Consider the following 12051-nt stretch of genomic DNA (forward strand, 5'->3'; position numbering starts at 1 on the left):
GTGTGATATACTTGATATCTGTGGTACTCTGGTCCTATAAAAAAAATATGGCCAGCCATGGAGACTATCTCTTTAATCAGACCACACTTGGGAGCTGACCCTTCAACCCAACACCAAATTCTCCACTTTATGCTCTTACACTTAAATCTTACAGTACATATGGAGAACTAAAGATGGTAGTTCCTAATTTTTGCGGCTACAGCTTACGCTACGGAACTTATATAGCGTAACCCACGCCACCCTGGGCCCACGCCACCCTCCTGTGTCCACACCACCATCTATTACCTCTAGTAAAGTTGTGGTGAGTGAAGCGGAGTGAGACGCCAGGCCCGCGAGGAGACAATGGTGCTATTCTGAAAGCGGCTATCGTAACTGGCGTAAGCTGTGGCCGCAAAGAAGAGGAAGTACCCTAAATAATTACTTAGCTCATGTTAAGATCTTGCTTCGAGTGAGGAAACCATGCTATCCATACAACTGGAAAGTTAGCCTACAGTGAGGTCAATGTCACCAGCTCTCATGTCTTGTGATATTTCACAAACCTTACGTAGTTGCTCCCACAAAACTTTGATTTTAAGCTCATTTGGACATTTCCATCTTTACCTTCTGTTCATGTTTTTGGAAGTAATCCGTTTGTTTCATGAGCCCAGCAGCGTACAGAGCTGTGTAATTGTTTTATTTATACCAAATAATCCATGGATTTGTGTAGCTGGGTTTGGACAAGGGCCTCATCCTGTCTCCCATCAAACAGCTGGCATTGTCATGGGGCTAATCTAAGGAAATTGGTAAGCTTTACGACTAGGCTTCTGATGTTTTCTTCCAAGCTGTTCACAAAATCAACCTCCCATTCAGATCGTCATTTAGTCCTCTTCATGACAGAAGTAGGTTGAGCTGTTGGCCTTTTTTCACTTGGTGATTACTTGTTCTATTGGCTATTTGAGGTGGGATTTCAAATTATTTTAATTTTAGAAACTATTTGTTTTGTACATACAGAATCCTGGGCAATATTCCCTCTGGTAGCCAAAGTAGTGGACACCTTACACATTAAGAGGGAAATTGCAGTTATTTTGCTCTCATCAACATAACACACTATCAAACTGTTCCATACCTTGGGCCTAGAACCAGCTCTTTATATTGTGGTTCATCCTTAAAACCTGAACCACCAGTGTGCCTTGAGGACTGTATTTGGGAAACAATGCTCTATTGTATGGTATAGTTAGGCTTTACATATCCCTTTAACAGGACTGAAACTAGGATTTTCATCACCCGGGGCAAGGCAGTAATCCATCATCCAGTGCCATACTTGCCTACCTGACCCTCTCTATGAGGGAGAAAATGCTCTGTTCCTGGACTTCCCTGGTAATGCATGATTCCATCACCTTTGAGTCATTGAGACAACTACACTGCAGTCTGCGTTTTACAGTGTTCACTTTATTGTCTTTCAGTCAATTATATTTGACAGGAAAGTTTAGCACACTCTTGTTCCTAGTTTAGTTTTTTGTTCCTCATTTCTACTTTCCTTTCTGAGAATTCTTTTGTTGTTGCCAATTAAAATTTTAAGAAAGGGTTTATTTTTTTGTAAAATAAATCATTAAACCCTTTAATACAAACAACTACTATTGTAATCACTGTTTATCAGCAATGATTGTAATATAATTATATTGGCTGTATTGATTTGAACAATGGGCCTAATTCAGACCTGATTGCAGTACAAAACCATGTGCACTGAAGGTGGGGCAGATGTATCGTGCTATGATGACACAATTCAGCGCAAATTGCGTCATTGGGATCTCCTTGGTCTGCCAAGGGGGTATGAGTACAAGGGGATGAGGGAGAGTTGTCCAGCTTTTCGGTGGCCCGGAGGTCCTCACGATTTTTGGGAGCCTCCTCGCCATTCCGGAAGGGTAGACAAGTATGCTCAAAGTACAATGAAACTTCCAGAGCCTCTGCCTAAATGGGTTATTACTATGTTCAAAAGTGTCCCCTGCTTTAGTGCTAAGGTGTGGAGATAAAGAAAAGAAATATGAACAATGCAAGGAAGGATAGACTTTTGTTTTGGGTGACATTCTCCTTTAACTTGATACGCAGCAGTGGCTCCCAAGCAGTGCACATTTTCCAGGTCGCTGCACAGAATCACAAGTGAAATAATTAGCACCACCTGTGGATCTTTTAAAATGTATCAGTAAGTTATGAGTGCACCGTGCATCTGCTGGGTGACCTAAAAAACATGAACTGTTGGAGGTCTGAACTGTTGGAGTTTCTGAACCACTGGTGTACAGTATGAGAAAACAAACAGGGTTGGGACCCACAACGCAAGTGGATCTCATGAGAAGTTCATGGGAGTAGCGCAGCTTAATAGTTTATTTTTATTTTTTGTAGGTTAACTATGGATGCATCAAATAATCTAGAATTCAGTAACTCTAGACACCTCAGTTACTATGATTTTAGTGTGCAGGAGGTTAAAAAAAATAACATTACTAATATCATTGTGTTCCTCCCTTTTGTGCATAGCTTGCCGAGCTGCCCATTTTCCCATATAATTTTGTTATACAGCATGAACTTGTTTTGACAGTTTGTCAGGCTGACTAAACTGGGTCTTTTTGGTACCAAATATTCTAGCTGAAGACTTAAGTACAGACAGTAATAGTGTGTACACCATACCTTCCAACATGACCCTCTCCAGGAGTGACATCATGCTCTGCCCCTGCACTCCCCTCTTACTCTATGATTGCCGTCACCTGTGTTGAACAGGTTAATTAAAAAGAAAGGTGGTTCACCACAGGTGATGGCAATTATACATTAAGAAGGAAGTCCAGAAACAGAGCATTGTGTCCCTCCTGGAGAGAGACAAGTTGGGAGGTATGTGTGCACACAGGCCGATATCGGCGGTGGATTTGGATAGCCATGTTTGATATAAGAGTTAAATGTTTTAGGAAATAGTATAATGTGCAGTAGCTAGCGTTTCAAATTATAATGATGTATAAAATACTGTATTACACCCAATGTAAATAAAACCAACGCAAAGTTGTTTGCTAGCTGCAAAGTAATTGGCCTTTCTCATAAAGCAGGTAACCATTTAAAAGGTTCTGAAATGTATCTAATTAAGGGATCTATTTACGAAGCCTTGGAAACGGAGAAAGTACCAGCCAATCAAAGTCTGCCGTGTTAAAGGATGTGTTTGAAAAATGAAAGTTGGGAGCTGGTTACTGGAACAAAGGGGTAGATTTATTAAGCTCGGTGAAGTGATAAAGTATCTGGTTTTTATCACCGGCCAATCAGCTCCTACCTGTCATTTTTCAAACCAAACCTGTAACTTCACAGTTAGATTGGCCGGTGATAAAAAACCTGACACTTTATTACTTCACCGAGCTTAATAAATCTGCCCTTTAATCTCCAACCCCTTTATCTGTCTCTAAAAGGGCCTACACACGGGGAGATGCTGAAGTGTTCTGAGCGATGGTAGATCACTCAGAACGCTCAGCAAGATCGCTCAGCACAGAGCAATGTGTCAGCGCTTTGTGCTCAGCGATCTGTCAGGGCCTGGTGATTATAGATTCATCCAGAATACTGGATCTTAATCGTTGGGCGATAGCGATGTGCGGATTGTGCATCGCTATGGCCCCTACACACGGATCGACGTAAGGCCATCTAGTGAGATTGCTTAGAAAATGCCCTACACCCCCCCCCCCCCGTTGTGTAGGTCCCATAAGGCTTAGTAAATAGTCCCCTTAATAAATAATTTAGAAATGGAAGTCAGCTACAGTCAGCATCCAAAGCATTTTTGACATACCACATACCATATAGACTGGAGCAATCCCAGTACACATATTCATACATATGTACATGTTATGCTGCCCCCTGCTGGTCTTATTACTTACATTTACTCAAGGTTTGCCTGGAAGATCAATTCATTTTTCAACAGCCGTTAATCAGAACAGAAAATTTTATTGACACAGATTTATAAGAGGAATAATTTCAAAGACAACTAAATGATAAGATGTCTCGTAAAATACTGAGTCCAGTCAGAGCCCACGTACAGATTCCATGTATCATTCATTCTCCTAATGTAACATCTCCGCTATGGCTACACAACATTGTATGACATTATATATACAAACACATATGTTACACCAGGCTGAGCGATGGCATAATCAACTATACTACCTGCTGATGGATGTTTGTGCATATTTGTATTTGGTTGAGTTTCAGCCAGGTTTATAGATGAGCCCTGTCACCCACCTGTACAGTATATCCAGTATAATACTGTAAGCACTGGACACAATGTGCTTGTAAGAGTATATAAACATCTGTTCATACAGCGCTTTATTATAATAATGTGTGTCCAGCACTCGTACGCCTTCTATATTGATCTACTCCACAGAGTCATTCATGGCTACCACCTTACTGTTGTTGTCAATGGCAGTATCAGTGATGGATCTGTTACAAGAGGTGCATCTTGCTAGGGTGGGAGCAGAATGGTAAGCAGACCCTGCAGAGATGTAATACACATGGGAAGCTGAAGGACAATGCTGAACACACATAGAACTCTATTCTGTAATGGAGAGGAGTAGTTACTTTATGAGGCTGTGTACACCAATAATATACCTGGACCTTTACAGAGCAGTGACACTTGCTTATCCCCAATATGCACATAACCCTTTGCAGACACAGCATGGAAAGTTATGTCCATAGGAATCGCTGTAAATCTGTTGCACAGTGATATGTAAGACTGTTGCTACAGAAAAGTAATATGCAGAGCCAAGGCACCCTCTATTGGACACAGCGGCCTAGACTTCTGTCTTACACAGTTATGGTACAGCTGGGGCCACACTGACGTTAACTCATTGAAGAAGAGCTCGGATCTGCTTGGATGTGGTGTCATCATGGAGGTGACGAGTTGTATATCTGAGACAAAGCAGAGATGGTGTTACTGTGCGTGCTGCATTTATTGCTGCGTCCTATATATACGTTATTACAGAACCCAAACTTGCTTACCGGAGAGCATTTAGCAGCCCTTCTGTGCTTGTTGATGGTTGGTCTTTCAGCACCTTGATGCAGCCTTTCATCTGCAAACAGAGAATTGTATATATCTCACACTGAAGGGATGACTTTTTATTTAAAGTGGATCTGTCACCTATATGTTTTTAATTGCATACATTTTTATTGAAATTTTGTTGCATACAACAATAAAGAAAAAGGATAAAACAAAACTTACAATGTAACATTATCAATAATAGCAATAACAACTGTCTCTGAGATAATGATATAAGAAAAGTGTACAATAAAATATAGGGTGATTTGAAGAATACCACCTCTGCATGGTTTTTACCTTTTGGATGAGTAAAAATAATAGACAATAAAGAAATAGTGTAGTCTCTATTGTAACTATGTGGTTCATATATTATAACCAGCAGCTTAAGCCACCGATGAGTTGTTCCACCTGTCCCATTTAGTATGATACTGCTGATGTGTACCTCGGGAGCGGTATGTGACCTGTCACCTATACAGTATGTAACAAATGTTTCAAAATAAAAAATATATATATATTTAATACACAGTATATATACACCATCTGATTACACTGAATCTTGTCTATCATTTTACAAGACAGTATATGCAGTATCAGGAAACATGGTAGATATGGAATACACACAAGGATGACAGTGGTCAGAAGACCAACAGGATTACCTTCTCCCAGAGGCTGACCTGTCATTCAAAGCTCAGCCCTGCCCCCGGCTCTCACATAGAAGCAGACCCAGCATATGTGCATGTGTATGAACACTAATGACAAAACCATCGATGAATATGCACAGAATAGTTACCTGCTATGGTGATGGTTTGTGTCACCATCACTATCAATGGCCATGCATATTTATTTTTCAGGCTTGCCTTATGCTGGGTACACACCAGGATGACTAGGGCCCGATCCCCTCAATCTAGATCCAATTCCGACCAATTGGATGTAGATTGTGTGGTGATTGGGCCCTTTTCTGTCCTGGTGTGGACCGATACCGATCCGATGCGCAGTCCCGCGGTCGGGTCGGTCGTTATTCAGATCCTCCCTGCTGCAGGGAGGATCTGAATAACGACCATACTGCCGGGTGCGGGTCGCCATTGGATCGGACCCGCTCACGGTGCACATCGTGAGCGGGTCGTGCCCCCCCGCATCATCGTGAGCGGGTCTGAAGAAACACTGACGACCCTCTCACAATGTGCATCGTGAGCGGGTCGTCGTGGTGTGTACCCTACATTATGGTCATATAGTACATGCACATTTCATTCTACATGGACCGTACATTACAAGTTGCATACTCACATCAATTTTGGAGGTTTTTGCAAATGCTCCTACTGGATGCACATGGTCATACAGAATGATCACGCCGACCATCACTCGCATGCAGAACAGCAGTGTCTCAGTGCTGGTGAAACGGCTGCGGTAGCCACTGTCGCAAAGAAAATATTAGAAATAGGTATAAGGCTGTGTGTTTTGGTGGGAGATCACTACAAACGTTATCATTTAGGGGGAAATTTACTAAAGGAAATTTGTAAAAAATAGGTGTATTTGTATCCAGAAATACACTTATTTTTGACATTTACTATCCCGAAAATATGGCAATTCGTAGTCGTATTGATGTGCTATCAATACGACTACGAATTGCCGTATTTTCGGGATAGTAAATGTCAAAAATAAGTGTATTTCTGGATACAAATACACCTATTTTTTACAAATTTCCTTTAGTAAATTTCCCCCTTAATGGCTGAAAGTCTAAAGGCAGGCATGTCTTTCAATTATGAGTAGCTTCAGCCTGCACATGTGTCACCCCATGCATGTCCACCTTGGCAAAGGATAGGCAAGAGGTTTGAGCTCTCTGTCTGTGAAATGGGTGTTCTGTTGTGAATTCATGTGAAAAATCCATCTCATGGAATTGTACATAGGCAAAGTAGGGGGGGTTACAGTTGCCCAGAACCCCCCCCCCCCCCTCTTGACAAGTGGCTACATTTATGACAACAATAACAATGATATATAATATGCTGCCAAATCATTCAGTTGAAGGGACAGAGCAGAGCTGCTGCACATGCACAGTGTTAGCAGCTTCTACCAATATGCAGTGCGCATGTGCGGGGTCCCTCTGCAAACAAAGCTGGTACGCCATCACTGGCCGTTCGCAACATAATTGACAGCCGGCGGCTGTTTGAGGGCGGCATGCTGGCATTTTCTGGGGGCGCCTGGCCATTGGGATGTCAGCGTCCTCCATCTCCCCGCGGCCATTGCAGCACCAAGTAAGTCTAGACTTACCCAGCGGCTGCAAATAGGGAATTCCATTCAACAATGGTGAGTGTTTTTAAATGAATTTCCCCGTGTGCATGGCTGAAAACACACTTGCAGCCGTGCACAAGGACAGCAGGGAAACTCTAGAGGGATGGCATTTACCTGATCGCTGGTCTCCGAAGATCTGAATGAGACCCAGGAGCCTTACTATAAGGTGGGAGAATGTGTGATTAAAAGTGCAGTATTGGTTCTGTTATGTTTGTGTAATTATTATGGTATGTTTAACCTTTGCATGACCATTATTAATATTATTTAAATGTTTGAGACAGCCTATACTAGAGACCATCTATAGCAGTGGTCGCCAACCTTATTTGGGGTGTGTGCTACTCGAGAAAAAAAAAATTGCTTGAAGAGCTACTAAAAATGTTTTTAGAAAAATCTGCTAATTTCTCATGTGGTCCCCGTACTTGCCTGGCCAACTTCCAACGTATACCCTCTCCATCTCGCAGTGACTCCCAACTACCTGCCCACTTATATCTGTGGAGCAGAGTGTCAGCTGCTGTCTCCCACCAGTGGCTACCAGTAGTGTGCATCTTCGTGGGTTCCAGGAGCAGCCTCCAGTCTGCTATTGGACAATGACACCGGATCTCTCTTCAGCTGCCGGTGGCTTCCGGGTTCTCTCTTCCTGCCTTGTGGTGTCTCCCGGATTCAGGTCCTGATTTCAGGCACTTAATCCCAGCTGACAGCAGTACAGTAGCTAGGCGAGCTACCCAAACTATGACCGTGAGCTACTGGTAGCTCGCGAGCTACAGGTTGGAGACCACTGATCTATAGTGTTCGATATTAATACTGTATTCCATACAGTATCCATTGTATAAAAAGACCAATGTGTGCATTAATTTCCAGGGTCGTTACTGGTTTCCTCTACCGCTCCAACAGACTCCCGCACTTGCTTTAATGTTCCGCAGATTGGGAGATTGTGAACTATGTTTGGAAACCCTCCTCTAGAAATCCTGCATTTGCCACTGTGTAGATGAACTTCCGTGCTTGTATGATGCATCAGAAGGGATGCATATTCTTTCAGAAGTGTACGTAACAATATTAATGACAGTAACAGGAGTGGATAGAAGTACAGTAATTGGTGCAACCATGTGCATGAAGACAGACAGATATTTGCATTAGCAAAAAGGAGCAAATATGGCGGCAGTGGACGGCTACACTCGTGAGCGCTTTGTGCCCAACTCAGAATTAGTCCCTTAATCATCATATAAGACCACACATGTAAATACTTGAAATTGGAAAATAAACATATAGCGCAGGATGCAGCCAGCTTAAAAATGCAGTTTACTGTGGTTTGGTCGCTATACATCAAGTGCCGGAATGGGATAAATTCTGGGGCTTGGACACGGTGGCCAAAGCCATGTTTAGATGGTGATGTCCTATAGAAGCCTATAAGGTTGACATGGCTGAAGGTCGACATGACTAAAGTTCGACGGGATCATTAAGTCGACACAATCATTAGGTCAACATGGGAAAGGTTGGCAGTCAAAAGGTCAGCAAGTTTTTTTTCACCTTTTTTTTTACCCAAATGTCGCCACAGTCGACATGGACACTAAAAAAGTGCACCGCTTCCCGTCACATGGCTCGCCATGCTTCAGGCATGCTATTTTATTCTCCCACCACGCCCTAGTGGATGGTAAGGCATGAAATACCGCCTGTCACATGTCGACCTACCCCATGTTGACCTAATGTCCCTGTTAACCTAACCCATGTCGGCCTTCAGTCATGTTGACCTTCATGACCTTCAGTGATCAACCTACCCTATGTCGACCTAGTGACCGTATCCTGTGATGATCACTCATGACAATATTGTGGCTATCAGAGGAAAATAAATAAGGGAGCCAGGCAGAGAAATGTTCAAGTAAATGTTGCTGTTGTTCAGCGGAATAGATGTAAATGTGAGTGAATGGAGAGTTGTGTGAACTGTAATTCTGCAGAGAGGAGTAACCCAGCCCCCATCTCCTTGTCTTCCTACCAGCCTGGGGCTTTGGGGGATGCTTCTACTATTGGAAACCGTCTGAGATAGAGAGGAAGAGAAATCAAATGCAAGACGTTCCCCTCTCTGTGACATTGCTATAGTGAGAATGTGTTTGTGCATATTATAGGTGTGGGTGCATACACAACTGAATATAATGTGATAAACTGATGTAGTATGTTGTATGTTGACACACCATTAATGGATTACTATGGTCGGGATGCAACAAGCATCACATTTTGCTTGCGATGCATCATCACATCTTTCTAAGCATAGCGAAGGCTAGCAATGCTGTATGCTGAATACATTCACAAAGGCCAGGTAGTGAGATTTGTAATTATAGGACTTCCAGGTTAAGGAACCTGTCATCCTTCCCTCGCAGCATCTAGTGATTTGTGGGGAGGGCTGGGAGGGCTCTGATTGGATCCCTTCAGCGGGGAGGTGCGATAGAAGCTTCAGGGGTTGACCTAATGCTTGTCTATCCTATGATCCACACCCTTTATCCCTAGCAAGCTTCCTAATATCTGCGGAATTCTCAGCTCTATTATAAACAACTCTACATTTATCTGCCATAACTTCTCTCACCTGATATGACTGATTTATTTGAGTTATTTTGTTTCTGTGCAGGGTAAATACTGGCTGCTTTATTTTTACACTGCAATTTAGATTTCAGTTTCAATACACCCCACCCAAATTTATCTCGCTCTGTACATGTTACATCTGCCCCACCTGCAGTGCACATGGTTTTGCACATTTTGACAACAAATTCGTACTGTGAATGGATCTGTATAACTTTTTTTCCTCAGATTGTAGTTGCAAACCTCTATTAGTGTCTGATAACCCAGCCATCAGAAGTTACTAGAGGTGGGATGGCATAAAAATCATAATCTGGCAGAAGCAAAGTATGTTATACTTACATGCACAGACAAAGCATGAAAGTATGTGCACATCCATGTTAGTGCTGTGAAGTATAATCATTTAATTTGTAGCCATTGTGTCATCTTCTATGGCATTATGGGGCTACTGTATGGTGGAAGTAAGGTCTGCATGTATCTGGTTATAACCCCACTTTAGGTTATACACTTCTGAGTATGTAGGCTTCACTGAGCAAATGGATGTTCAAAGACCACGGGTTTGGATTAGAATTTTGGGGTAAGGGAAAATGGTTTAGCGGTGGCACCACAGTACTTACGGAGTCTCCAGCATGACTCTGCACACACCTGCCATGGTGCTCAGACAGTCTGTTGTGTCCTCAATAGGCAAAGACTTGTTCTGTAAAGATAATGATGTCACTGGGGCACAGCATCATTACAATGTCTTCAAAGTATCACACTCCCACCAGTGCGTTCTATGAAGGATACAGGGCCTGATTCAGAGTTTTACGCAATGGTGATATCTATAGAATCGAGCAATTATTGGCTAATGGTGCATGTCACAGCCACGCTGTGCATGCATGGTGATTCTCTAGTGAATATTGCAGAGAGGATTTGTTTGATTGAAAGTGACCGTTTGTCAAAGGTAGCTGGCAGTGGTGGCATGTCCTAGCCTGTAAGTGCAATCTCATACACAGAAAATATGGCGCCATCGTGTTAGTTCCCATGGCCATTTTATGTGACCATAGTGTTAGTCTTGGGCATGACAATTGTATAAAACTCTGAAACAGGCCCATAGGACCTATCACAGATTGCTAGATTGGTAGATTACTCTCACTCGGTACCCAACATGTAAATGATACCTGTCTGACCTTGATACTCTATTTACCAATATGCCTCTTAATAAATGCTTTCCTCACAACCCATAATGCTCACCTCAGACACAAACTTAGTGGTTGCATTGCTCAGAGTTTTCAGCATAGGTGTAGCATCTGCGTAGAACAAAGACATGCGATTGGCCATTTCATTGTTTACATCACAGTCTGGATCCACCTAAGAGATAGAGATACACCCTTAGTACCGATAATACAACTGGGTAGGAGTAACTATTCAGAATGACACATTACCTGGAAATTGTTCAGCCGGTTGCGACTCACGGTTCGTCTGTAGTAACTAAAGTCATTTTGTATCGCAGGATTAGTCATCTGAGGAAAAGTAGAGGAAAACCATGTTATTGTTATACTGCTGACCAAATGTCAGAGGGAAGCTCTTGTGGATTACATGTAAATGTACACTACAGCAGAGTCAGTAAATGGACTGATTTTAAATTGAATCAAATTGTATCCAACAATTCTTATAGCCACATAGATTTCATGTGATTCCAGTATAGATCTATCGCTCGGTCACATCATCTGCCTGATAATGAACATATTTAACCACTAACAGAAAAACAGTTTCAAGTCTGTTAACATCATATGACTCCAACCCCTACTCAATAAGGAAAAAACTCTTCATTTGCAAGTAAGGTTAAATATACTCTACTAGTACGCTTTCCTAACAATGCCAAAACATAATCAGACATTGCTATTAATTAAATAGCCATTTGGTCTATTATGTTTAGAAAAGATAGTATTAATATATTAAATGTAAACATATAGATCAGGTATGCCCAAACTGTGGCCCTCCAGCTGTTGTGAAACTACACATCCCAGCATGCCTTGGGGAAATTTACTAGGAAATTTGTAAAAAATAGGTGTATTTGTATCCACTGCCATGTTGGTAGGACCAAGTACACAGAAAGGGGGGAATTTACTAAAGGAAATTTGTTAAAAATAGGTGTATTTGTATCCAGAAATACACTTATTTTTGACATTTAC

At 42.1% G+C, this 12051-nt stretch overlaps 1 protein-coding gene across 3 annotated transcripts in view; it reads right to left on the reverse strand.

Moving 5' to 3' along the window:
• Window positions 1-3922: 3922 nt before the first annotated feature.
• LOC146060517 (CYFIP-related Rac1 interactor A-like) overlaps window positions 3923-12051 on the reverse strand; it is a 63522-nt gene continuing 55393 nt past the window's right edge. For all 3 annotated transcript variants that reach the window (XM_083173792.1, XM_083173794.1, XM_083173793.1), the window contains 6 exons: window positions 11302-11379; window positions 11111-11227; window positions 10495-10574; window positions 6314-6440; window positions 4993-5063; window positions 3923-4902 (listed from right to left, as the gene is read on the reverse strand). In XM_083173792.1, the coding sequence (XP_083029918.1) occupies window positions 4839-4902; window positions 4993-5063; window positions 6314-6440; window positions 10495-10574; window positions 11111-11227; window positions 11302-11379 (537 nt within the window). In that variant the 3' untranslated portion in view covers window positions 3923-4838. The remainder of the gene's footprint in view (window positions 4903-4992; window positions 5064-6313; window positions 6441-10494; window positions 10575-11110; window positions 11228-11301; window positions 11380-12051) is intronic.

The sequence above is a fragment of the Crinia signifera genome, chromosome 2 (assembly GCF_055691185.1).
Source record: "Crinia signifera chromosome 2, ASM5569118v1, whole genome shotgun sequence".
Taxonomy (NCBI): domain Eukaryota; kingdom Metazoa; phylum Chordata; class Amphibia; order Anura; family Myobatrachidae; genus Crinia; species Crinia signifera.